At 36.8% G+C, this 19,733-nt stretch overlaps 1 protein-coding gene across 1 annotated transcript in view; it reads left to right on the top strand.

Moving 5' to 3' along the window:
* The window catches only part of BANK1 (B cell scaffold protein with ankyrin repeats 1), a 131,045-nt gene that overhangs the window by 38,024 nt on the left and 73,288 nt on the right, over window positions 1–19,733 (top strand). The window contains exons 6-8 of the mRNA XM_004174878.6: window positions 1,670–1,812; window positions 8,544–8,664; window positions 16,982–17,178. Coding sequence (XP_004174926.5) covers window positions 1,670–1,812; window positions 8,544–8,664; window positions 16,982–17,178 — 461 coding nt within the window. The remainder of the gene's footprint in view (window positions 1–1,669; window positions 1,813–8,543; window positions 8,665–16,981; window positions 17,179–19,733) is intronic.

The raw sequence follows: 19,733 nt of genomic DNA, 5'->3' as shown, positions 1-19,733 counted from the left end.
GCTGGATTGTGTCCAGAGAAGGATAATTGAGCTGGGGAAGAGTCTAGAGAGCGCCTCACATGAGGAGTGGCTGAAGGAGCTGGTGTTGTTCTGCCTGGAGAAAAGGCTGATGACTCTCTACAACCTACTTGAGTGGAGGCTGTGCCAGGTGGGATTTGATCTCTTCTCCCAGGCAATCTGTGGCAGGGCAAGAGGACAAGGCCTCAAGCTATGCCAGAAGAGGTTCAGGTTCTATGTCAGGAGGAATTTCTTCACAAAAGTTTGTTAAACATTGAAACAGGAGTCACATCCCTGGAGGTATTTGAGAAATTACTGCATGTGGCACATGTGGCACGGTCTTGTTGACAGGTTGGTCATCAGTCAGAAGTTGAACTTGATGATCTTGGCGGTCTTTTCCAACCCAATTAATTCTGTGATTTTCATCCTGAACCCTGTCCTGAGACGACAGCCATGTATGGGCTGAGAGTTCTTTATCATTGTGGTGGTGCAGAGAGTTTGTTTTTGAAAACCTGACTGGAAAGTACGTAATAAACGGGCAACTTCCATCTGGAACTGGATTTCAGAGAACAAAAGCTGCACTCTTCATGCACAGATCTTCAAATTTTTTTTGTTTTTTGTTTTTTTTTTTTTTTGTTTTTGTGAGAACACTTGATCACAAAAAGGTTTCTGTAGTAGATGAAGGAATAAAGTGTGAAAAGTAAATGAAATACGAGAAAAATTGTCAGAGAGCTGTAGCCAAGTTTAATTATATTTCATATATCATTTGTGTTTGGTGTTTATTCTGTTTTAAAATATGAAAAAGTTTCAATTTGGAAAGATCCTGTTTTAGGTCAATCTGATATAATGTTATAGGAGAAATGCTGTGGTTTTTGGTTTTTATTGTTGTTTTTTTTTAAGCCCACATTTGGGCAGTTTCCATTTAAGTGATTTAATGTGATGTACTATTAGTACATCTAGTTTCCCTCGCCCTATTCCTCTTCTCCATTTTCAGAATGGCCTCTTTTTTCCCTGTTTTGTGGGCAGAGTTTGTATTTTAAGAAGACTGTGCTAGTGTGGTCCAGCAGAATGCCAGGCACAACAAACACTAATGGGTTGGGAAATGTGCTCATAAAGCAGGCTTGTGCCGCACACACAGAGTAACAGACTACAAGTGCCTCTCTCCTTGGCTTTTGCAAGGTAAACAACTAGAATGAATTAATTATTCTGCAATTTCTGCAGCCTAGCTCAAATACAGTTTTGAGAACCTTGACTGCAATTAAGAAAAATGTTTCATAAGATGAATAGTGATTGCTCCATTTGTGATAAATGCACTTTTCGTTAACATGTTGGCATAAGGGAGCTGATTATAGGTCATCAGTCTATCAAAGGGCAGTTGGAAATTTTAAGCATTCTGTTTTCATCTCCTTTCTAATGTGAAGCAGTACAATAGCTTTGCTTTATACAGATTCAAATATATGTATTTTCTTTTGTCAGTTTTCTGATGTTAGACACAAAGACCTGAATAAAAAAAAAAACTGACTGCACTGAATCATTTGTGAAACATAAATCCAGTCAGTTCATCAACTCTATGTTTTTCTGTGATGTTCTCTGTTTTTTACTCATTCCATGAGATCTCTGGTCTGGGACTGTAAAATTTTTTCAGCTGGTGTTCTGATTTGTGTTTTATAAGATTTTCCTGCTGGCCCTGTATATGTAAATATCTGCTGTGGGGGAGTCATTAAGACGACAGCACAGATTGAATACTATACTGCACTAGAGGAAATTGAGCCCATTTTAAAGAAAGTGGCTGACCCAATAGCTTTCACTTGTCAGGTAAGTTGACTTCTCAAATTTTAATTAAAAAAAAATAGATTGTAAGTGCCTAAAATAACTAAGAGATAGTATGCAATCTTTTGATTGCACAAGAATTTGTAATGGCTCAGTAGTAGGCTCAGGATTAAGAAGCCTGCCTCTCAGATGTCTAGTTGTAAGAAAGCCAGGCAAGAAAAAACAAATTTTTCCATGTTCTTTTTTCGCTTGGAGAGTGAGGTGAACATCCTTTGTGCTGTATATGCCTAACGAGCAACATAATGCACTCTAAATGTTGAAAATAAGAATAAATATTAGTGAAGTCCCTCTCCACTTAAAGTGTTATTTTTTTTGTGTGTGTTCTGAAACCAATAGAAGCAAGTAATCTTAAAGCACATTGTATTTGGAGGGTTATTGTTCATTCACCATCAAAGCAAATTTTTCTGGCACAGCTTGTATGGTTGCTGTTCATGTAGAATCCATTTACAGCTGCTGAATTTTCATGCATGTGATTTGCTGGTTGCCATGCAGATTCTTTGCATATATTTAGAAAAAATCAGATTTTGAGCTGTGTTTCAGATCAGTTCAGCAGACTGCAGTGCTCTGCAGCATGTTCTTTCCCGGTGGCACATAAGAAATAACAGGAAAAGAAAGCATATATTAGGAAAGGACGGACTCTCAAGTGTTATTTGTTGAATGGTGGGTAGCCCAAGCAGACCTTGCACGATGTCTATATTGTAATTGCAAAGCCAGAACAAAAATAATAGATGGTGTTTCCAGTGCAGACAATCTCATTTTCCTGTGACAAATATACCTTATCCACCACCTAAGGCATTACACTCATAACAAAAGGATTAATAAAATATGATGTATTGCATTATTAGTGTTCTATTAAGGATGAGGCTAGATTCCTTCCAAGTACAAGTTACTTCTGTTCTAGCAAAGCAGGCTGTTGCACAAGAAAAATAATGCAACTCAAAGAACAAATGTGTCCCTAAATTCCTTATGGTATCCATAATCTTTTAGCCTGTATATCTAAGTAAGCCTCTAAAAGGTTTCATTTAAACCTTTATGCATAAGAAGTATGCCATAATGATTTAAAAATTTATCATTAACATCGTAGCCTAGATATCTGCAATACGCAAGGTATTTCCACAGTTATTTGTGTTAATCAGGAGTTTGATCCTTCGTTTAACCAGCATGACTGATATTTATTAAAGCACATGCAATTCAAATCTTATTCAAATGCAAAAATAATTCTGTGCAGAGCAGTAGTGCACAGCAGGAAATACAGCTGAAGTGTTATGACTATGAAGTATGTTTAACATTTCCTCACCTTTACTCCTCTGAATTATAAGCAAGGGTTTAAATGAGGTGACAATTCTATACGCTATTATTTTTATTGTTTTGGTAACTGAAAAATTAATGTCAAAATGCTTAATTGGGTAAGCTCTACAGTCCACACAATGGCATGGCTGCTCTGTGGCAAAATATACTAATGGTAATTCCTCTGTCAGTATACCTATGTGTCTCATTTAATGGTACCTGCTGGGCCTCAGAGTGAGGTACAGTAACTACCTAGGTAGCTAAAATTTTTCTGCAAACTTTTTAAATGTGTTCCTGATTTAATGTCAACAAGCTACATCATAAAGATGCAATTTATAGAACATAATTTAATCTTTAAAATATGTTCACAAAAGGAAAAACAAAACAGACTTGATACTAATTAGAATTCCCATCAAGTAGCAGAAGTAGCAGTAACTTGTGTTTAACCAGGATAATTAAAACCTTAGAGACTATCAACTTGTTTGCAAAAGTATCCTAGGGCAACAGTCATTTATCTATGCAAAGTAACAATCAAACACAATGGAAAACAAAACGGATATAAAATAGAAAAGTTTACAGTAATTATTGATCAAAGCAATGTGACTGTGATTCAAGAGATTTTCACAAATAGTTGTAATCTGAGAAGTATCTCCTTATTAAAATTCTGTGGTGAAAGCAAATGGCTGCATTAGTTCATACCAAAGACACAGTGCTTTGGTAAAATGCTTATATTATATTCTGTATTGCCTTGCCAACCTTTCCAGCTCCTTTGAAATCCTCCACTTTGTCCCCCAAAAAAGACAGAGACAAAACCCAACAAATAGGATTACAGCTATCCATTCCTTTTAGTGATGGTCAGATGAATCAGTGGTTCTTATTGGGAGACTATTAAAATATGGTACCACTGTATTTATGGATCTGTTTTTTGAGAGCAATTAAAGATTGGAATTAGCTAAGGTTTAGATTAAACATAATCTAAGATTTTTACAAGTCATGGTTTTGGATAAAATTCTTTGCTACGTCTGATAGATTGTAATTTTCTGTTCCAAATTTTTCTGAATTTATAAAGCATTTACCAACATCAGCAAGACACTTTAAACAACCAAATAAATATTTAAAATATAATTGAAAAAATAAATAAAATTAATTTCTTTGCATGAGTTTTGAAAGAAAAACCAAAATGGTAAAGTAGGAAAAGTTGGGATCATAATAACTGAATCATAATGATGAATGGATTTGCTATGAGAATATAGGAGGGTGAAAGTTGTCATTATTTTTGGTTCTCTCACAATTCTTCATTCAAGAAACTCTCTTAGGGAGTTTATATTCTTACAGTAACCTAATGTACAGTGTGTTTTTAAGGTTTTTATAATTCCTAATATAATTTAATCTTTAAAATATGTTCACAAAATTAAACTTTTTTATATTTCATGTTTTACTTTGCATCAGCTTATAATTTCAGCATTCTGCTGGATTTATATGCTGGATTGATTTTTCTTTGAGTTTCTACCAAATGGAAATATTGATTCAATTATTTAGTGTTGGGGTTTTCTGGCATAGATTTATTTGGTTTCAAAATTTAAAAAAATTGAAGCTAAGGTCATATCCTTACTACTGAAGTTAGTAAGTTCATGTTAGCTTGAGCGACTTAGAATATGTAGAGAGATTGAGGAAGTCTTTATGATAAGCTTTGGTTGGATAATAGTCCTATGATTGTGAGATACTTGGTATCTTACGTGATGTTTTTATCATAGTCATTAAACAGGATTCCAATTACAGTTGATATTGGAAAAGAAGAGTGAAAATAAACCACAGCATTCTATACGAAAACTTGTAAAATAGCTATATGATTTATGTGGTGATATTTTGTATGCATCTCTACCTGATCCCCAGAGATACTTCATTTGAAACGGTATTTAATATTTTGATCTTCTCAGCTTCATCAACAGCTGTTATTTTAAAATGCTTCTTTCTTTTCCTCTAGGTATGAAAGCTGTCCATATTCTATCACTGGCTAAAATTGTCAGAAATGCCTGACTGATTTCAAACCTAGCCCATTCTCTTTGGCAGAAACAATCCAGATATGGAAGTGCATATAAAGTAGGGTCTGATATGTGAGAACTAATGAAGAAGTTCATCTTTATGTAAATGTAACGTTGTTAGTACTGCCAAAGCCAGTGTGGAATATGTTAATTTACTGGCCGTGGATGCTGCATTTCAATGGGACACATTTTCAGGGCTTGGTTAGCAGTTATTAAAGAACATAGGTAATCTTGTTCACAAAAGCAGCAAAATATGTACTTGGTGGTCTGTTTTTCAAGGATGCTTCTGGAAGCCCAGGTATGACAGTCAGCACTTGGGGCTTTTTTTGTTCACAGCTGTATCCTGTTGCTCTGGAAAGGGGTGAGGAGATATAGTGCCTACAGCTGCAGAGCTGGTCCTGGGACAAGCAGTGAGGCTTGTGGAAGGATTTCCAGTACTGGAGCAGAGAAGTTGGCTGTGCTTCAGAAAATATGGGAAGAATTGTCTACAAACTCACTAGCTTAGTTCTGAGGGGCTGCAAGGACATAGAGGGGAAACTAGCATTATTGTGTATTTTCTCTAGGGTTGTAAATCTTTATTTGGACAAAAGGTGGGCTTTCTCAAACTCCCGAGTAGCTCAGAGATCTCTTGCAGGGTGCTTAACTTTAAGTTCAACTTAAATTACAGTTTTCCTTCTGTTGGCTTTGGTGAAGCTCCCCCAGGAACTTCAGGTTTGTAATGCTGGTGAGATTTCTTGGGCCTATAGAGATCTGTGTAAGGTATGTTAAAATACATAAATACAGCAGACTTTGAGTCTGTGAGTGCTCTGGGGCAGGAATGGGCAATAAAGTAAAAGTCTCTAAACTGAATTGTTTCTTGAGGAGTGTCCCTTTATGATATGGAGCTGAATAGTGCAGAGTGGCCCTATTCCTACTTCTGTTTTGCAGTTATTTAAGCTGTTATCTTCACATAAGTGCTGGAACAGGCCCTCCTGTATGTGAGATAAAAGACACAGCTGCCTTTTTTTTTAACTAACTAATCTTTTTTTTTTCTTTTGTGTCTTTGCTGCAGAATAGCACAACGAAGCTCCCCATTACAATTCAGTTAACAGCATAGCTTGTTAAATCATTGCTTGAGCCCTCAGATTTTACGTCCCAACAGTAAGAGGAAAAACAAAAAGTTGAGATGGAAAACTTGAGGCAAATTTCACTGATAACTTTGTATAAGTGCTTGTAATTCATAGAAGTGGATAGGCTGATCACTGTAGGGTAGGTCTGTTGAAGTATGAGAAACTTCACATTTCAAGAACTTGTTCCATCTTAGGTTGTAAAACACTGTTTTATTCCATGTAAATTTGGTTGTCTGAGCATGAAGTAAGAGCTATGCATTCTTAAGGCACTTCTTCCATAAGTTTCTGACTGAATATAAGGGATGAGGAAGGGTTTTGGTCTCAGCTCCTATTAAAAAAGTAGAGATTTATAGGCAGGATATCCCAGAATGCTTGCTGAAAAGAGACTGTGTAGTGCTTATTTATCTTGGATATACAGTACAATCTGAAATGGATTCTGTCTGAAATTGCTCCTCTGGAATTTCAGGACAGAAGATAAGAGACAGGTATTGTTGGGGAGGGTTTTGTTTGTTCATTTTCTTTTGAACAGAAAGGTTTAGATAGGGAGCACAATGTGTAGAGGGTATCCCTGTCATTTTAAATGGAGATTAAAACTATTACTTCAAGCTCAGTTTGTCTAGAAGCCCACTTAAATTCTTATTCTTTGCAAAGTGAGCTATATACTAACAGTTGCTTCAGTGAGTACCAATGATTTTGAGCCTCTTTCTTCATGACACAGGATCTGCCATATACACTCATCTGAGCTAGTTCTTGTGTTGTTACTTGGTTTTGTCCCACTCTAGATTGAGCTCTGTTAAGGCTCTGTAATGGTAATGTATCTAAGACCTATTTGGCATGAGAGAGAATAGTATGGTTTCCTAACTGAATTTTTATTTTTTTCCTCTTAATAACTTGTAAACCTAGTGTTGTTATTCATGTTAATAGTTTGGGGGTTTTATAGATATTTTGGGAGGTTTTTCATATGCTTTCTGAATTTGCACAGTAAGCCTCAAAGACCTTTCTTCCTAGATGGAGTAATTTCTTAATGGTTATTGTTTTCCTTATTTAATATTATTATATGTACTCATAATTATTGAATAAAAAATACTGAGAATGTAGTGTGACAGCACAGAAAGGGGGTGAATTATGAAAAGAAATGCAATAGTTTTTACGCATCTTAATATTGGAAGGGCCAGGGTTAATTATGGGAAAATTAAACAATCATATTGTTAGCTTCCTACCTTCATAAATGTCTCTTCTAATTCTTGGTAGGAGTTGGGTGAAAAGTATATCCTGCCTCTGCATTCAACATTTTCTGATCATGCCATACTTAATTTTCTTACTCCCTTTTAACAGCCTTGGGAATTAAGCCTCATGTTTCATCAGTACATCCCTCATTTTCTCCTCAGCATGTCAGTCATAGAATTTCTTTTTAAATTCATATGCTAAGCATGTCTGAAGATGTTCCATTTTAGTAATTCCAGAATCGGTTTGACCAGTGGCAGTCCGGCTGTGGGAATGCAAACTTTAACACAGGGCTACTGACTCTGAGCAGAGTAAAGCAACTCTCCCTGAGCTCCTCTCTGCTGTGGCTGAGCTCCAAAAGGTGCCCAGTGCAGCACAGGCTGGAGTACACAGCTGTAGTACATGGTGTAAAATGTCCTTGCTCTTCAATCTCTGTAGTCAGGCTGCTCTTGTCAGGTCAGGCAACGAAATATTTAATTCTGGCTACCTTGAGAGTTGTTAGGCATAGATCTCGACTTTCTGTCCAGAAAGAGGCACTCAAAAATCTCAAGGCAGTCAGTGCAGAGTTCCCTTGTCTAAAGAATGTGTTTAGTAGGAAGCTGATCTATCTGGTTGATATCAGTTTCTTGTTCTGTCAACAATGTTCTGTCTTGGCTGATGAAACTGAAGCTGTTTCCTACCTAGACAAATCCACAATCTTAATGCAAAAGTTTTGGTTAACAGAGAGCTACTATAATCTTTAAAATTGCCCTGAACTACTCCTGTAGTACAACATAGATCTTCCTGTCCTTACACTTCATCCAGAAGTTTTTAAGTCATGTCTGAACTTCATATGTTATAATGCATATTTATGTACAGTTGGGTCATGTTGACATGATCCTTTTGTATTACAATATCTTTTCTATCGTTTTCAAAAACTGTGCTTCTCTTGCTGTGAGTTTCCCATAATGCTGTTTTGAGTAATTTGATTCACCAGCACTCTGAGTATTAAGTTAAAAATACATGCACAACAAATACACTCTTGTTTGTTTGTTTTTTTCTTTCTTTTAAACAGGCATTGAAATTTTCTTCTGTAGAGAAGGTAGACAATGTTCTGACTTCGTTATTGAAAAACAAAATATCTACTTATGAATTCAGCCCATTCCAAAGTGAAGAAGAGCACTGTCACCAAGCTAGTGAGTCACTTTTTCTATGTATTGATTTTTATTACTGATACCACAGTTATTACTTATAAGTGTTAATAAGACAACCCTTAAGTATTGAAAGTCTCTAGTGAAATGGAAGAATTCACAATAAAGCAATGTAAGCAGAAAAAATTGGAGAAATAATTCTGTAAATCATTACTTTGTGACTCAGTACTCAGAAGTATTTATACTTCTCTGGATTTTCGATCAGCTTTGGATTAACTGCAAATTGACAGCTTTGCATCTGAGCAAATTCATACTTACAGAGGAAGTGGGTAACAGGAGTCATGTGGAGATGCCTGTACATTATGTTTTTTTACTAATTGCTCTTCTGCAATGCAGTTTAAACTGCACTTTTTCCAAGTATGGGGGAAATCTGGAAGTTTTCTGTATCTAAAAAGAATGGATGGCTTTTGATCTTAGAACAGTACTAAACGTCAGTCACTTTTAGTACTTATGCACTTAATGGTTTTCATTACTTCTGGCAAAAAGATAATTTTGTTATTTTTAATTTTTAAAAGAAGGCATCTCAGTGAGTTTAATATAGGGTTTCTCTATAAAGTAGATACATTATATGGATAATTCAGTCATGCATCAACAGAAGCTGCCGTTAGTACCAAATGGAGGGCCCTGGTTGAATTCATTAGCCACTTACTAGGGATTCAAACTGGTTTGCAATAAACCAAGAGTGTGGTTATTTAGCTTGTGTTTTGAAAGCATCATTATGATGTTATTTCAAATGTGTGTTAAACCTCAGCATTTTTAGGAAGCTTTTGGGGAAAAAAATTACTTAAGTGTTTTCCTTCTAAAATACTTGAGAAAGATGTGTTCAGGATGCTGCTTGATGTCTGTTTTGTGTAGCTGGACTATGGTTTTGAGAGAGAAATGAACTCTGTACAATCAGTGAACCTACCACTTTTCATAACCAAATACAAACAAATTTTGAAGGTAGCACTACATTGCCATCATGTTTCCTTTCCTTTTCTTTGTTGATGCAATTTATTCCTCTGATAAACATGATTCAACTTGTAATGTAAAAAATGAGCTTAAGCATCAAAGTTAGTGGGAGCAAATGAACAAGGTCCTTGACATTTTCCTGTGCAAGACTGCAGGATGGGGGTGGATAACACAGATTCAAGAGTCTTTCCCAATGTGAAATGTTAGATGATGAGCAAAAGATTTTTCACTTCTCTATTAACTATTAGATCTGGTGATGTTTTTGAATATTGAGAATAATTCTAACCAGCCTGCTATGGCCCCCAAAAAGCTTGTGTGTTTCAAGAGCAAGTTGACTGCTAGAGCCAATAGTGACCTTAAAATGAACTGGTTTGATGCATGGAGGTGCAAAGTTAGATGTCCAGATTCTTCAGGAAAAAAGTGTTTGCAGCCACTGGAAGCACTCAGAATGTAGGAGGCTTAGACTCTCATCCTTCTTCTGCCTGAAAGGTATATAAACCTGTGTCTTTGACTCCCATGAAAGCATCCCAAACAGCCACTAGACATGTCCCGTAATGGATGAGAGGAGTGCAAGCTTTCAGCATGAAGTATAGGGAAGAGAAATTGTATCGTTCTACATGGATGCTTTATTTGAACATTCTTGCACATCAGGGTACAGCCGATAAATTGCTGCACTTGAAAGATCTCAATATGACCTCAAAATGAACCAAGAATGAAGAACTCATGATTAATTTATTGGAAAACTAATGAATTGTATGGTTTGACTTCTCACAAAGAGTGCAGCTGTGTGATTGAAAACTTGGGAGTGTAAAAGTAAATACAAAAGGCACGTGATGTAATGAAATTAAAATGCAGTATGATGCTTTCCTGTACAGACAGTGGTTTAGATCAAAATATCATGAGATGCATGTTTGCTTACATAATTTTTGAGGAGCCAATCCCATCCCCAAAATGGCTGTTCAACATTTTTTTTAGTATGACAGTGCAGTATTTGTGAGCAGTCAGTGTCTAGGCTGGTAATGTCAAGATGGGTGGCAAAGATGCAAAGGGTAACTGTGATACAGATGAGTGAGCTAAATGCGGACTGAATAGAAACCACTGGAAAATGCTGTGTTTAACAAAGAGCATTAACTGGAGACAGAGCCACGACTTGTCTGGGATTTTTTGTGGTGGTGTCATCTCTTGTGAAAGACTGTAACTAAAGGCACTGTCTGAAATATTGTACATTCCATACTGAATTGATTTCAGGGTATTGTATAATATTATAATATATTACAATATTTTACACACGTTATTCCTTTATACTCTGGTAATAGAATCTAGTCAAAGCATACCAACAAATACAAACTCATGTTTCAAAATATTTATTGAGAAATATGTTTCTTTTGGAAAGCCCTTCTTCTCAGAATCCTCAGATTTGGGAATTTTTGTTGCATTGTTTCCTGTCCAAGAAATAACAATTTACTTGAGAAAAAACTGGTTCATTTTCCAGTATTAATTAATTTTCCCTTTTAGAAGTTATATATTACTTTTTCTCTAATTAAACTCAACTACTGATGCTTCTGAAAAGTCCTGAATTTGCTTTATAGAAAACAGTGCTTTTTGTCACCTAAAACTGCTAGCAATATAGCAAATTCTGTCCTGATTTCTCTAATTCTTTTTTCCAAGTTGAAACGTCTATCCCAAAAGAAGAAATAGAGTCTGGGTTTTTAGCTTCAATCAGAGTAAGAGGGGAGAGAGAAGGTACTGGTATTGGCACTGTAGAAGTCATCTTAGGTGCTATTTAAATTGCTAAGAAAAACAACCGTGTCCTGTTTCAATAATTTGGGAAATAAAAGAAGAATGTCTTACAAGATGTGCAGAAATATCAGTGTAGGCTGCTCTGTTTCCTTATTTCAATTTAACGAAAATTGCCACAGGCTAAGACAATGCTATGATAGAGTAATATTGGATTTTATGCTCTGTTTTGTAGCTGAGGTTTTGCAGAATTCTCTGCAGAGAAAAGAGAGGACTATGACAGGACAAAACGTACAAACAAACCCCAGCAATTCACTCTTAACCTTGTGTATGTCAAAAAGAACTTCAATTAAAAGCAAGCACTGGCCTCAATGTAAGTTGAAAGTTGAAGAAGCCACCTTAAAGCACTTAATAATGTGCTACTTGAGGATTTTCCCTTTAACCTTTCCTTCCAGCTTGTGATCATCTACAAACTAGTTCTTAGTGTATGTGCCAAACAGCCACAGCTTTTTTCTGTTAACATTCTCCATTAAAGGACTGATGATGTGTTAAAGCTACTAGACCCTGCTACACCCTTATTGCTCTTGCTCTATATACTTCTATATAGTGAGCTGAAATGCACCAGTTGTTCCAGTTTCACAGCAAACAAAATTTCCAGCAATTTTCACCAATTCAGTGTGACAAACTTGCAACTTCAAGACTGGTATTTTCTGCCTGACGCATGTGGGCTTTCAAATAATTATAGCCTCTTCCTACTGTGTAAAATGCAAAACTTTATTTGAAGTGGTTAAACTTAGAATATAATGGAATTTTCTTTACAGCAGAATATCTAGTTTCTTAAGAGCTCAGCTCAGTTTTGAGAATTGGCAGTAAAAGAACAGTTATAATTTAAAAAACAAGCACAAATAGATCTTGTAGTGGGCTTTTCTCACCTGTTATTTTGATCAGTGGTACCCATAGTTATCATTTGTTTCTGCTTTAGAATCTGGTTCTTCACATTTTCCTACTGATTTGGGAGGGATTCAAACAGATAATGATATTGCTTTTCACAATGAGGACAAAAAATAAAGACCAGGAAACTTCAATCATCTCTTTTGAGGTCATTAACATTACTGTATTTCATAATTACGTATGGATTTGGGGGAGGAATTTCTGAGAGGCTAAGTCCAAGGACATATTTTTCTCTTCACTGCATGAGAGGCAAAGCTATTTGCTTATGTTACTAGCTAATTATTATTAGCAGAGAGTGACTACTGGTCCCACAGCTGCATGCAGAAATGATCACTGAAATGTTGCTGAGGTTGCTGAAACAGCAGCAGCCAGCTCCACTGTCAGTATCACGTTTACCAAGACAACAGTTGTACTGAGGAGGCCTCGAGGAGTTCAGTGCTTTGAGGGAGGGATCATCAGCAAGACTGGGGAAGTTTGGCCCTTGAAGATTGTATCCTACTTAGTGTGAGTGCAGGGTGCTGCCAGTGGAGTGCCTGAAAATCAGAGCATTGAAAACTGTCTGAAGTTAGTGAAGCTCAGTCATCTGTGTGTCCTCACAATGACTTTTTGCTTGTGTCACAACTCAATGCCACCAGGCTTTGGGTGCATGAGCAGAAGAGACTAAAATTGTCCATTTGAGCCACTTATTTCCTTTTTGAGTTTTATGTAAAAGGTCACACTATACCACCAATGTTGCTTTTAAAGTTTTCCTGACTTTGCAACTTATTTTCTAAGCAGTCACCATATCTGTTCTTCATGCTGTACACTTGGCTTGGAGATGATATCTAGCTTTTATTCCATTTTTTATTATTTTAAATACATGCTCAGCATTATGTCATTTATGCTCAGTGGTGATAATTACAGATACATAAAGAGTAAACAACTTTATCGAATAGCACAGTAGGAGTGTTGCTGTAAAGTGTAGGGCCAAGGAAAACCTAAGGCTCAGTGCTGAGGTAAGTGAATGAGCCCTGAAGGTAATCCTATTGAGAAATTGATTACAAAAATCTGAAATGAAATTGCAAACAAGGCTCTCTGTATGACATATCTTGTTCCATTCAGATTAAGAACCAGCTGAATCTTACAACCAATTTAGAGAAAAGCAATTGCAAAGCAAACAAAGACAACAAACTTTTTTTTCCCCTGCTTACTATAAGGAGCAATATAAAAAAAAATGGTCTTAGGAAATTGGTTTATAAATTTCTTTTTACCATCTTCCATGGCTGGCTAAGGCATTTCATTTGTTAATGACGTAGTTTCCTCTAATGTTCAAAGTATGTAAGTGTAGGAGTCCTGCCTGAATATCAAACTCAGCTAGGGAGGAGTTGAGTGATGACCAGGAAAAACAGCTCAAGTGCAAGGAGCTGAAGGGATTTTGGAATACCTCTGTTCTGTGTTACTTTAAGAGTGCAGAAATACATTCTAGGCGGGTATATACCTGCCTAAAGCAGGCTTATGAATACCACCTACTCTTCCTCTCTTTCTGTTGGTGAAGAAATCATAGCACCCATTGATAATATAGACTTGATTGCATTTCAGATTTGTAACCTTTTTTGGGGGGGGTTCATAGGTATGAATGGAAAAGCATTTGGACCATGTTATTAATACTGTGTTAAGGCTCTTTTTATTGACTAGATTTGACCTTCAGGTGTTGCCTAACAGGGTGCAAACTATGGGGTACCTAAAGCATTTGTAGACATCTGAAAAAACAAATAGCAAAACCCATAAATACGAAGAAAAGCAGTTTGAGGATTTGTGGAAGTTTTTTTAATTATTATCTTAGGTTTGAACACTTTTTTTAAGAGAATCCTATTTTTTCTTACATTTAGAAAAATCTAGACAAAAATAAGAAATCAAATGCATATACTCTGGGCTAAAAATGATGATTCTTCAAATGACAGAATGAGACCTAGTTTGTGGAACTTTAATTAAAATGTTGAGCAATATTGAGCAGACTTGTGTAGCATGTACTTGTCTCAAAAACCCTAGCTGCCATGTAGTTTTCAGATTTCCTGTTATGGCCCAAAGGATTTTAAAGCACACTGCAAATACAAGGGAATATAAACTCTAATACATACTCTTGTTGATTGAAGTTCAACCTGCCAAGGCTTCTAAAACAAGTGGCTTGATTTACACAGGTGCTGTGTTTTTACAGTTTCTTGATTACATTTTTTTTTTGGCCTGGTGGAAATAAAAGTCAGGCAACACTAAATTTGTTTAAAAATCAGTTTAGGGTTGTTAATGGTACTTTTGATTAAATTGTAGCCCCCTCAAATACCTTCTGTCAAAATAATATTGGAGTGGGATAGTGCTGGAATATTCTTTGTCCACAATACAGTCAAAATTGTCCTAATGTTTTTTTCTCAGTTAGTACTTAGCTATGCCTATTCCAAGAACTGCTCTTGTTCCTTATTTTTGATGATGAGATAAGATTTTACTCTCTCCCATATTTTGATTTTGCTGGAGCAAAAAGGGTGGGCAAAGGAGCCAAATTTTACTATGCAAAAGAATGTAAGAATTAGAAAGTTTGTTAAAGACTGGCGGCTAAGAGATTTCCATAACAAGTCATAACTTCTTCCAGCACACTATGGGCTGAAAATGTGCTGGCTAACCTGTAAGACAACTGATGGCAGGAATATAAAATAAAATTCAAGAAGATAGAAGAAATTCTGTAAATTCCTAAGCTGTAGACCTGGATGGGACACATGTGGAAATAGACTGTCTGGAGTTGAAGGCACCATGAAGTTACTGCAAAAACAGGCAGGCTAAACACAAGGAAATTACCAGGACTAACTGGCATTCTTTATGAGCTCTGAGGAAATTTTAAAGTAGAATATCTGGGTTTCTAGCAATCCAGTATTTCATTTTTTAGTACTGCGAGGTGTGACCAAACCAGGAGTTGATGCCCAAACCCAGTTTCTCAGGCAACCCTGTGACCTAGAAGCAGGTTAATGTATTATCTCTACAGGACAAACTAATATAAGTGTTAACAAAATAAGTCTTCTGTAATGTGACGTCTGGCTTAATGAACTTGTTGTAGGGTTTTTTTTAAGAGTCAGTAAACCTGGTTAAGTCAGTAACTGACTGGGTTTGGATGAATAGCTGACCAAAACCGGGAGGCAGACAATTGAGAAAAATATTTTTTTGTTAATGATACAAGGTGTTCAGAGTAGTAAGGAAAAAGGCTAATCGGAAGTAGGGAATGAGAGATTTAGTAATTGTGCAGTAAAATGTCAGATGATATTCATTACAGGTAAAACCCAAGTAGTGCAAGTGAAGAAAAGCAGTCTCATGGTATCATCCAAAATGAGAGGATTTGAGCAGGCTGTTAGTGCTGAGGAATAAGACCACACAGTTCCACAATAACATCAACTTGTTGCTAGGCAGCAGATCAAAAAGCTAATGAAATATTAGAGATTATTAGAAAAGGAATAGAGAACAAACCAGGACATAATTATGACAATGCATGAATTACATGGCTCACCCCAAAGTTGAGTATCATGTGCAACTCTTCTCCTGTCATCTCAAAATAGTTACAGTAAAACTAGAGAAGGTTGATGGGAGGGCAGTGTGTGTTGTGGAGCTGGTTTTCTACAAGGCCCAATTAACTAGACTGGAGCCTTTCAAGAAATAAATTATGGGAATGAGTAAATCACTGGAATTGCACAGAGGGCAGACTGTGATGGAGAATAAGATTAATAAGGTGCTAGCAGTTGAGTCCAAGCAGGAGCCAGGCTCAAAGAAAACTAGGGGGAGCATTCCTTCATGCTCCAGTGGTCGGAAAGACCCTCAGGGTTCAAAAAGTTGATGGTGCATGCTTGGAGAAGAGATACACTTTATGCTGAGTTATAGACCAACTGGTACACAGCAAACCACAAGTAATCAGGAAGTAGAGTATGACTGCAGAGCAAAGTATTTTTTATGCTTGAGCTCTTTTTCTTTGTTGTTGCTTATTTGGTTGTTGTTGTAAGAAACTTGTGTTCACTCATACAGTTAAAATATCATAAGATGCTGAAATGATAAACAGAATGTCCCAGTTCTCCAGTGTAAAAATGGTTTTTGATAGAAATTGGTATCATGATATTTCTGATAAATCCTAAAAACTTTTATCTAATTCATCTTTAAATTTTCTGATTTTTCATTACAGGGATAAGCAAATTTTTACAAGTGTGTTTACATTTCATTTCAGGGATAGCAAATTTTTCCAAGTGTCTGCTAGTACTGGTAGTGAATTTTCATAAATTATTTTTAATATCAAAACATAGGATCATAAACCTGTAAAAATATCCCACTCAAAAATGTTTTACCTAAGCAAAAGCATGTCATGGCTGCAGAATTTTCTGCCCTTTGCAAGAAAGCTTATTTCTCAGTAGAACTGAAGTGCTTTAAAATCCTTCTGTCAGGATAAAAATGAGATTTCTCAGTAACACCAAAGGCTTCTTTATTGATATACGTATACGCACTGTAAAACTGGTAATTGAAAAAATAATTCTTTGGCTGTTAGTTCAATACCAGGAGCTTGATAACTGTGATTCCACAGCACTAATATTCAAAATGTTTATAGCTGAAGATGTTCTATAAAAGCAGAACTTTTGTTTTTTAAGACTTTGTTTCTATTATACAGATAGCCATTTGGAAGAATTTCCTACCCTGCTACACTGTGCAGCCAGATTTGGCTTGAAGAAACTTGCAGCATTTCTACTCAGTTGTCCTGAGGCCACACAGGCCTGCAAAATAACCAATAAATATGGAGATGATCCAGAAAGTATTGCGAAGAAGCATGGGCACAAGGAATTAAGAAAATTCATCAGAGAATTGTCAGTAAGTCCATGTGCTTTCCATATGTCATCTACAACCAGGGGGCTACAGCAGATGTTCTACTACTGAGATCCCACAGCATCACTTCTTGTAAAGACTAATATGTTGTAGTCCTTCTGCCTGAAAATATTGTTGTACTCCTGTCTCAGAAAGAGGGGTCAGAATGGGGTACAGCCACTTTTTTTGTGCACTGATGGTGAAGATGGGAGCTTATTCACTGTTCAAATTTTGGGCATGTAATGGGAAGGAGAGCAGTGAGCCAGAAGTACATTATGTGGCCTGGTTAGATTGGTGCTTTCAGCACCCAAATAATGGTTATATTGTATGTAGTCTAGATCAGCTGTTTAGAGTAGGAGATAAAGACTTCTTTAAAGGTCACTTTAAAAGGGACTATGAACTCTCGTAGCACTGCTGTTCTTCACCATGCAAAAATGAGTTGTTTCCTTGCCATGGTTGTTCATACCACTGTGACTGAAGGGTAAATTTTATCACCTTTAGATGGAGTAAATATTTCTTCAGCTGGGTATGCAGGAGGGGTTTGGGGCAATAGTTGCCCTTCCACGTGAAAGGTAATAGTAAAATAAGGGTCTCTCCATAGTTCTATCATGCAAATTATTGCAAATAAAACCTAACAGAATTGCAGTAAAAAAGCAATGTACTATAGTGACATTTGATAGCTTTAACCTATTTCAACTATTTTTGTGCTAACTGTGATATGTACAGATATGATAATTCTACAGATTTTGATACTGCAATTGAAATCAAATTTAACTCAAGATAATATGGTCCTCTCTACCATCCAGCATAAAGCTGTCTTCCTGGATCACCATGTTAGTAATTTCACATTAACAATTTCTAACTGCTTTAGTTTCCCCACAGTCACCCTTGCACTGGTCAGAAACCTGTTGTAAGGTCAGGCTTTTCAGTTCTTAGATTTATCAGTTTGGCTTGAAGAGAATGGAACTGCATTCCCTAACCTCCCTACCTGTGTATCTGGCTAGGTGCTGTCTTTGTCAGCCATGGTCAGATACTCCCAGTGAAGCTGTATTTAAAGGATTGGTAAGAACAGGTTCTGAGTACTGTGAAAAAGGTGATATTTAACTCTTGGTGAAATACCTTGATTTATTTTCCAAGATGATTATTTGAGCTGAAGGGTATAAATATGGATGAAAAATCATTTTTGGAAACATACCTGCTATTGTTTGCACGTAAACAGTTAATAATTGTTCTCTGCTTTCCCAAGCATGATTACTTATACCAGTATTGAAGTAAAAACTACTCTCTGGACACTGTAAATGTGTGTAGTCTGGGTGGGACATGCAGTTGTACTACCTGTTTTCAGTTGATTCAAATGGCGTCGCTTACTAATGCAACACAACTAAAAATCTAAGCATGCTTCGAGTCTGCCAAATGTGTAATATGATACTGTAGAAATGTTAGCTCCAACCACTGGAAGAAAAATGACTTATTTGTGTCCCCTCTAATAGTGCACTTAAGCAAAAAAACACTTACTGTACCTCTGTAATTGATGGGAATGTGGAAAAGAAATATTTGCATGGCTCTGAGCCAAGAATTTAGTTTAACCATGTTCCTGGAACCTCCCATTACAGCTGTAGTGTTGACATTACTTACTATTAAGAAAAAAGTACTTTTGCATTTGGCAACACTGTTTTAAAAGTGTTACTTGTGTTTGGTTGTTCCTTTAAGGAATAGCCCCAAAATACACATAGTAAATCATTGCTTCAATCTTAAAGAGCAGTAGGGTTCCAGAAAAACGAATGCATTAAAACATACATTTGATTTTTCCAAAATCCTGCAAAGTGTCTTTCATTTGCTGGAGAAAAACCAAATAAACCCAGAAGTGTGATTTTGAGCTGGAGAATTCTTAGGGGAGTAAGAATTCCCTGAGATAATTAGAGAGAGCATCAAAAGATGAAGGGGCAACAACTCGGCTATTCTTTCTACCTTCAAGCCCAGCGGGCTGTGCAGGACTGTACAGCCCTTTTTGTTGTCTGCTGAGCAGATCAGTGCTCAGGGCTTTTATTTGCTGCTGCTTTGTTGCTAAGGTACTCCAGTTTCCCTGTCCAGCAGGCTTAATGGAAAGGTGCTCGGGGCTCTGTCGGCAAAGGTGAGCCATGGGTGCTGGCTGGCTTTCACATGGGGTCATCTGAATGGCATAAGTGCCCTGTCCTTGTTTGAAGGGAAAACTCTTTCTGCCGCTGGACACTGACAGTGTCAATGTGGGGAGTGTTACAGCCACACAAGACACATCTGGAGTGCCATCTGGACACATCTGGCTGTGCTGGGTGCTGATTTCCTGATGTGTCAAAGCAAAGCACAAGGGAAGGATCCCACATCACAAGGCATGCGCCTCAGCTGGATGACTGCAGACAGAAGAGATTTTTCTGCTTTTTGTACCGGTGTGAAGTGCAGTGCAGGGTCATTAAATGCTAAAACCTCACACCCATTAGGATTCCTGTATATAGCTCTGCTTCCACCGTGATAATGTCTGCCTTCTCTGTCAGAATTTCTGCATTTCAGACGCTCCTTGAAAATGT

The sequence above is a fragment of the Taeniopygia guttata genome, chromosome 4 (assembly GCF_048771995.1).
Source record: "Taeniopygia guttata chromosome 4, bTaeGut7.mat, whole genome shotgun sequence".
Lineage (NCBI taxonomy): Eukaryota > Metazoa > Chordata > Aves > Passeriformes > Estrildidae > Taeniopygia > Taeniopygia guttata.
Note: the sequence above shows the minus strand (reverse complement) of the source record. Positions and strands in the feature narration are given on the sequence as shown.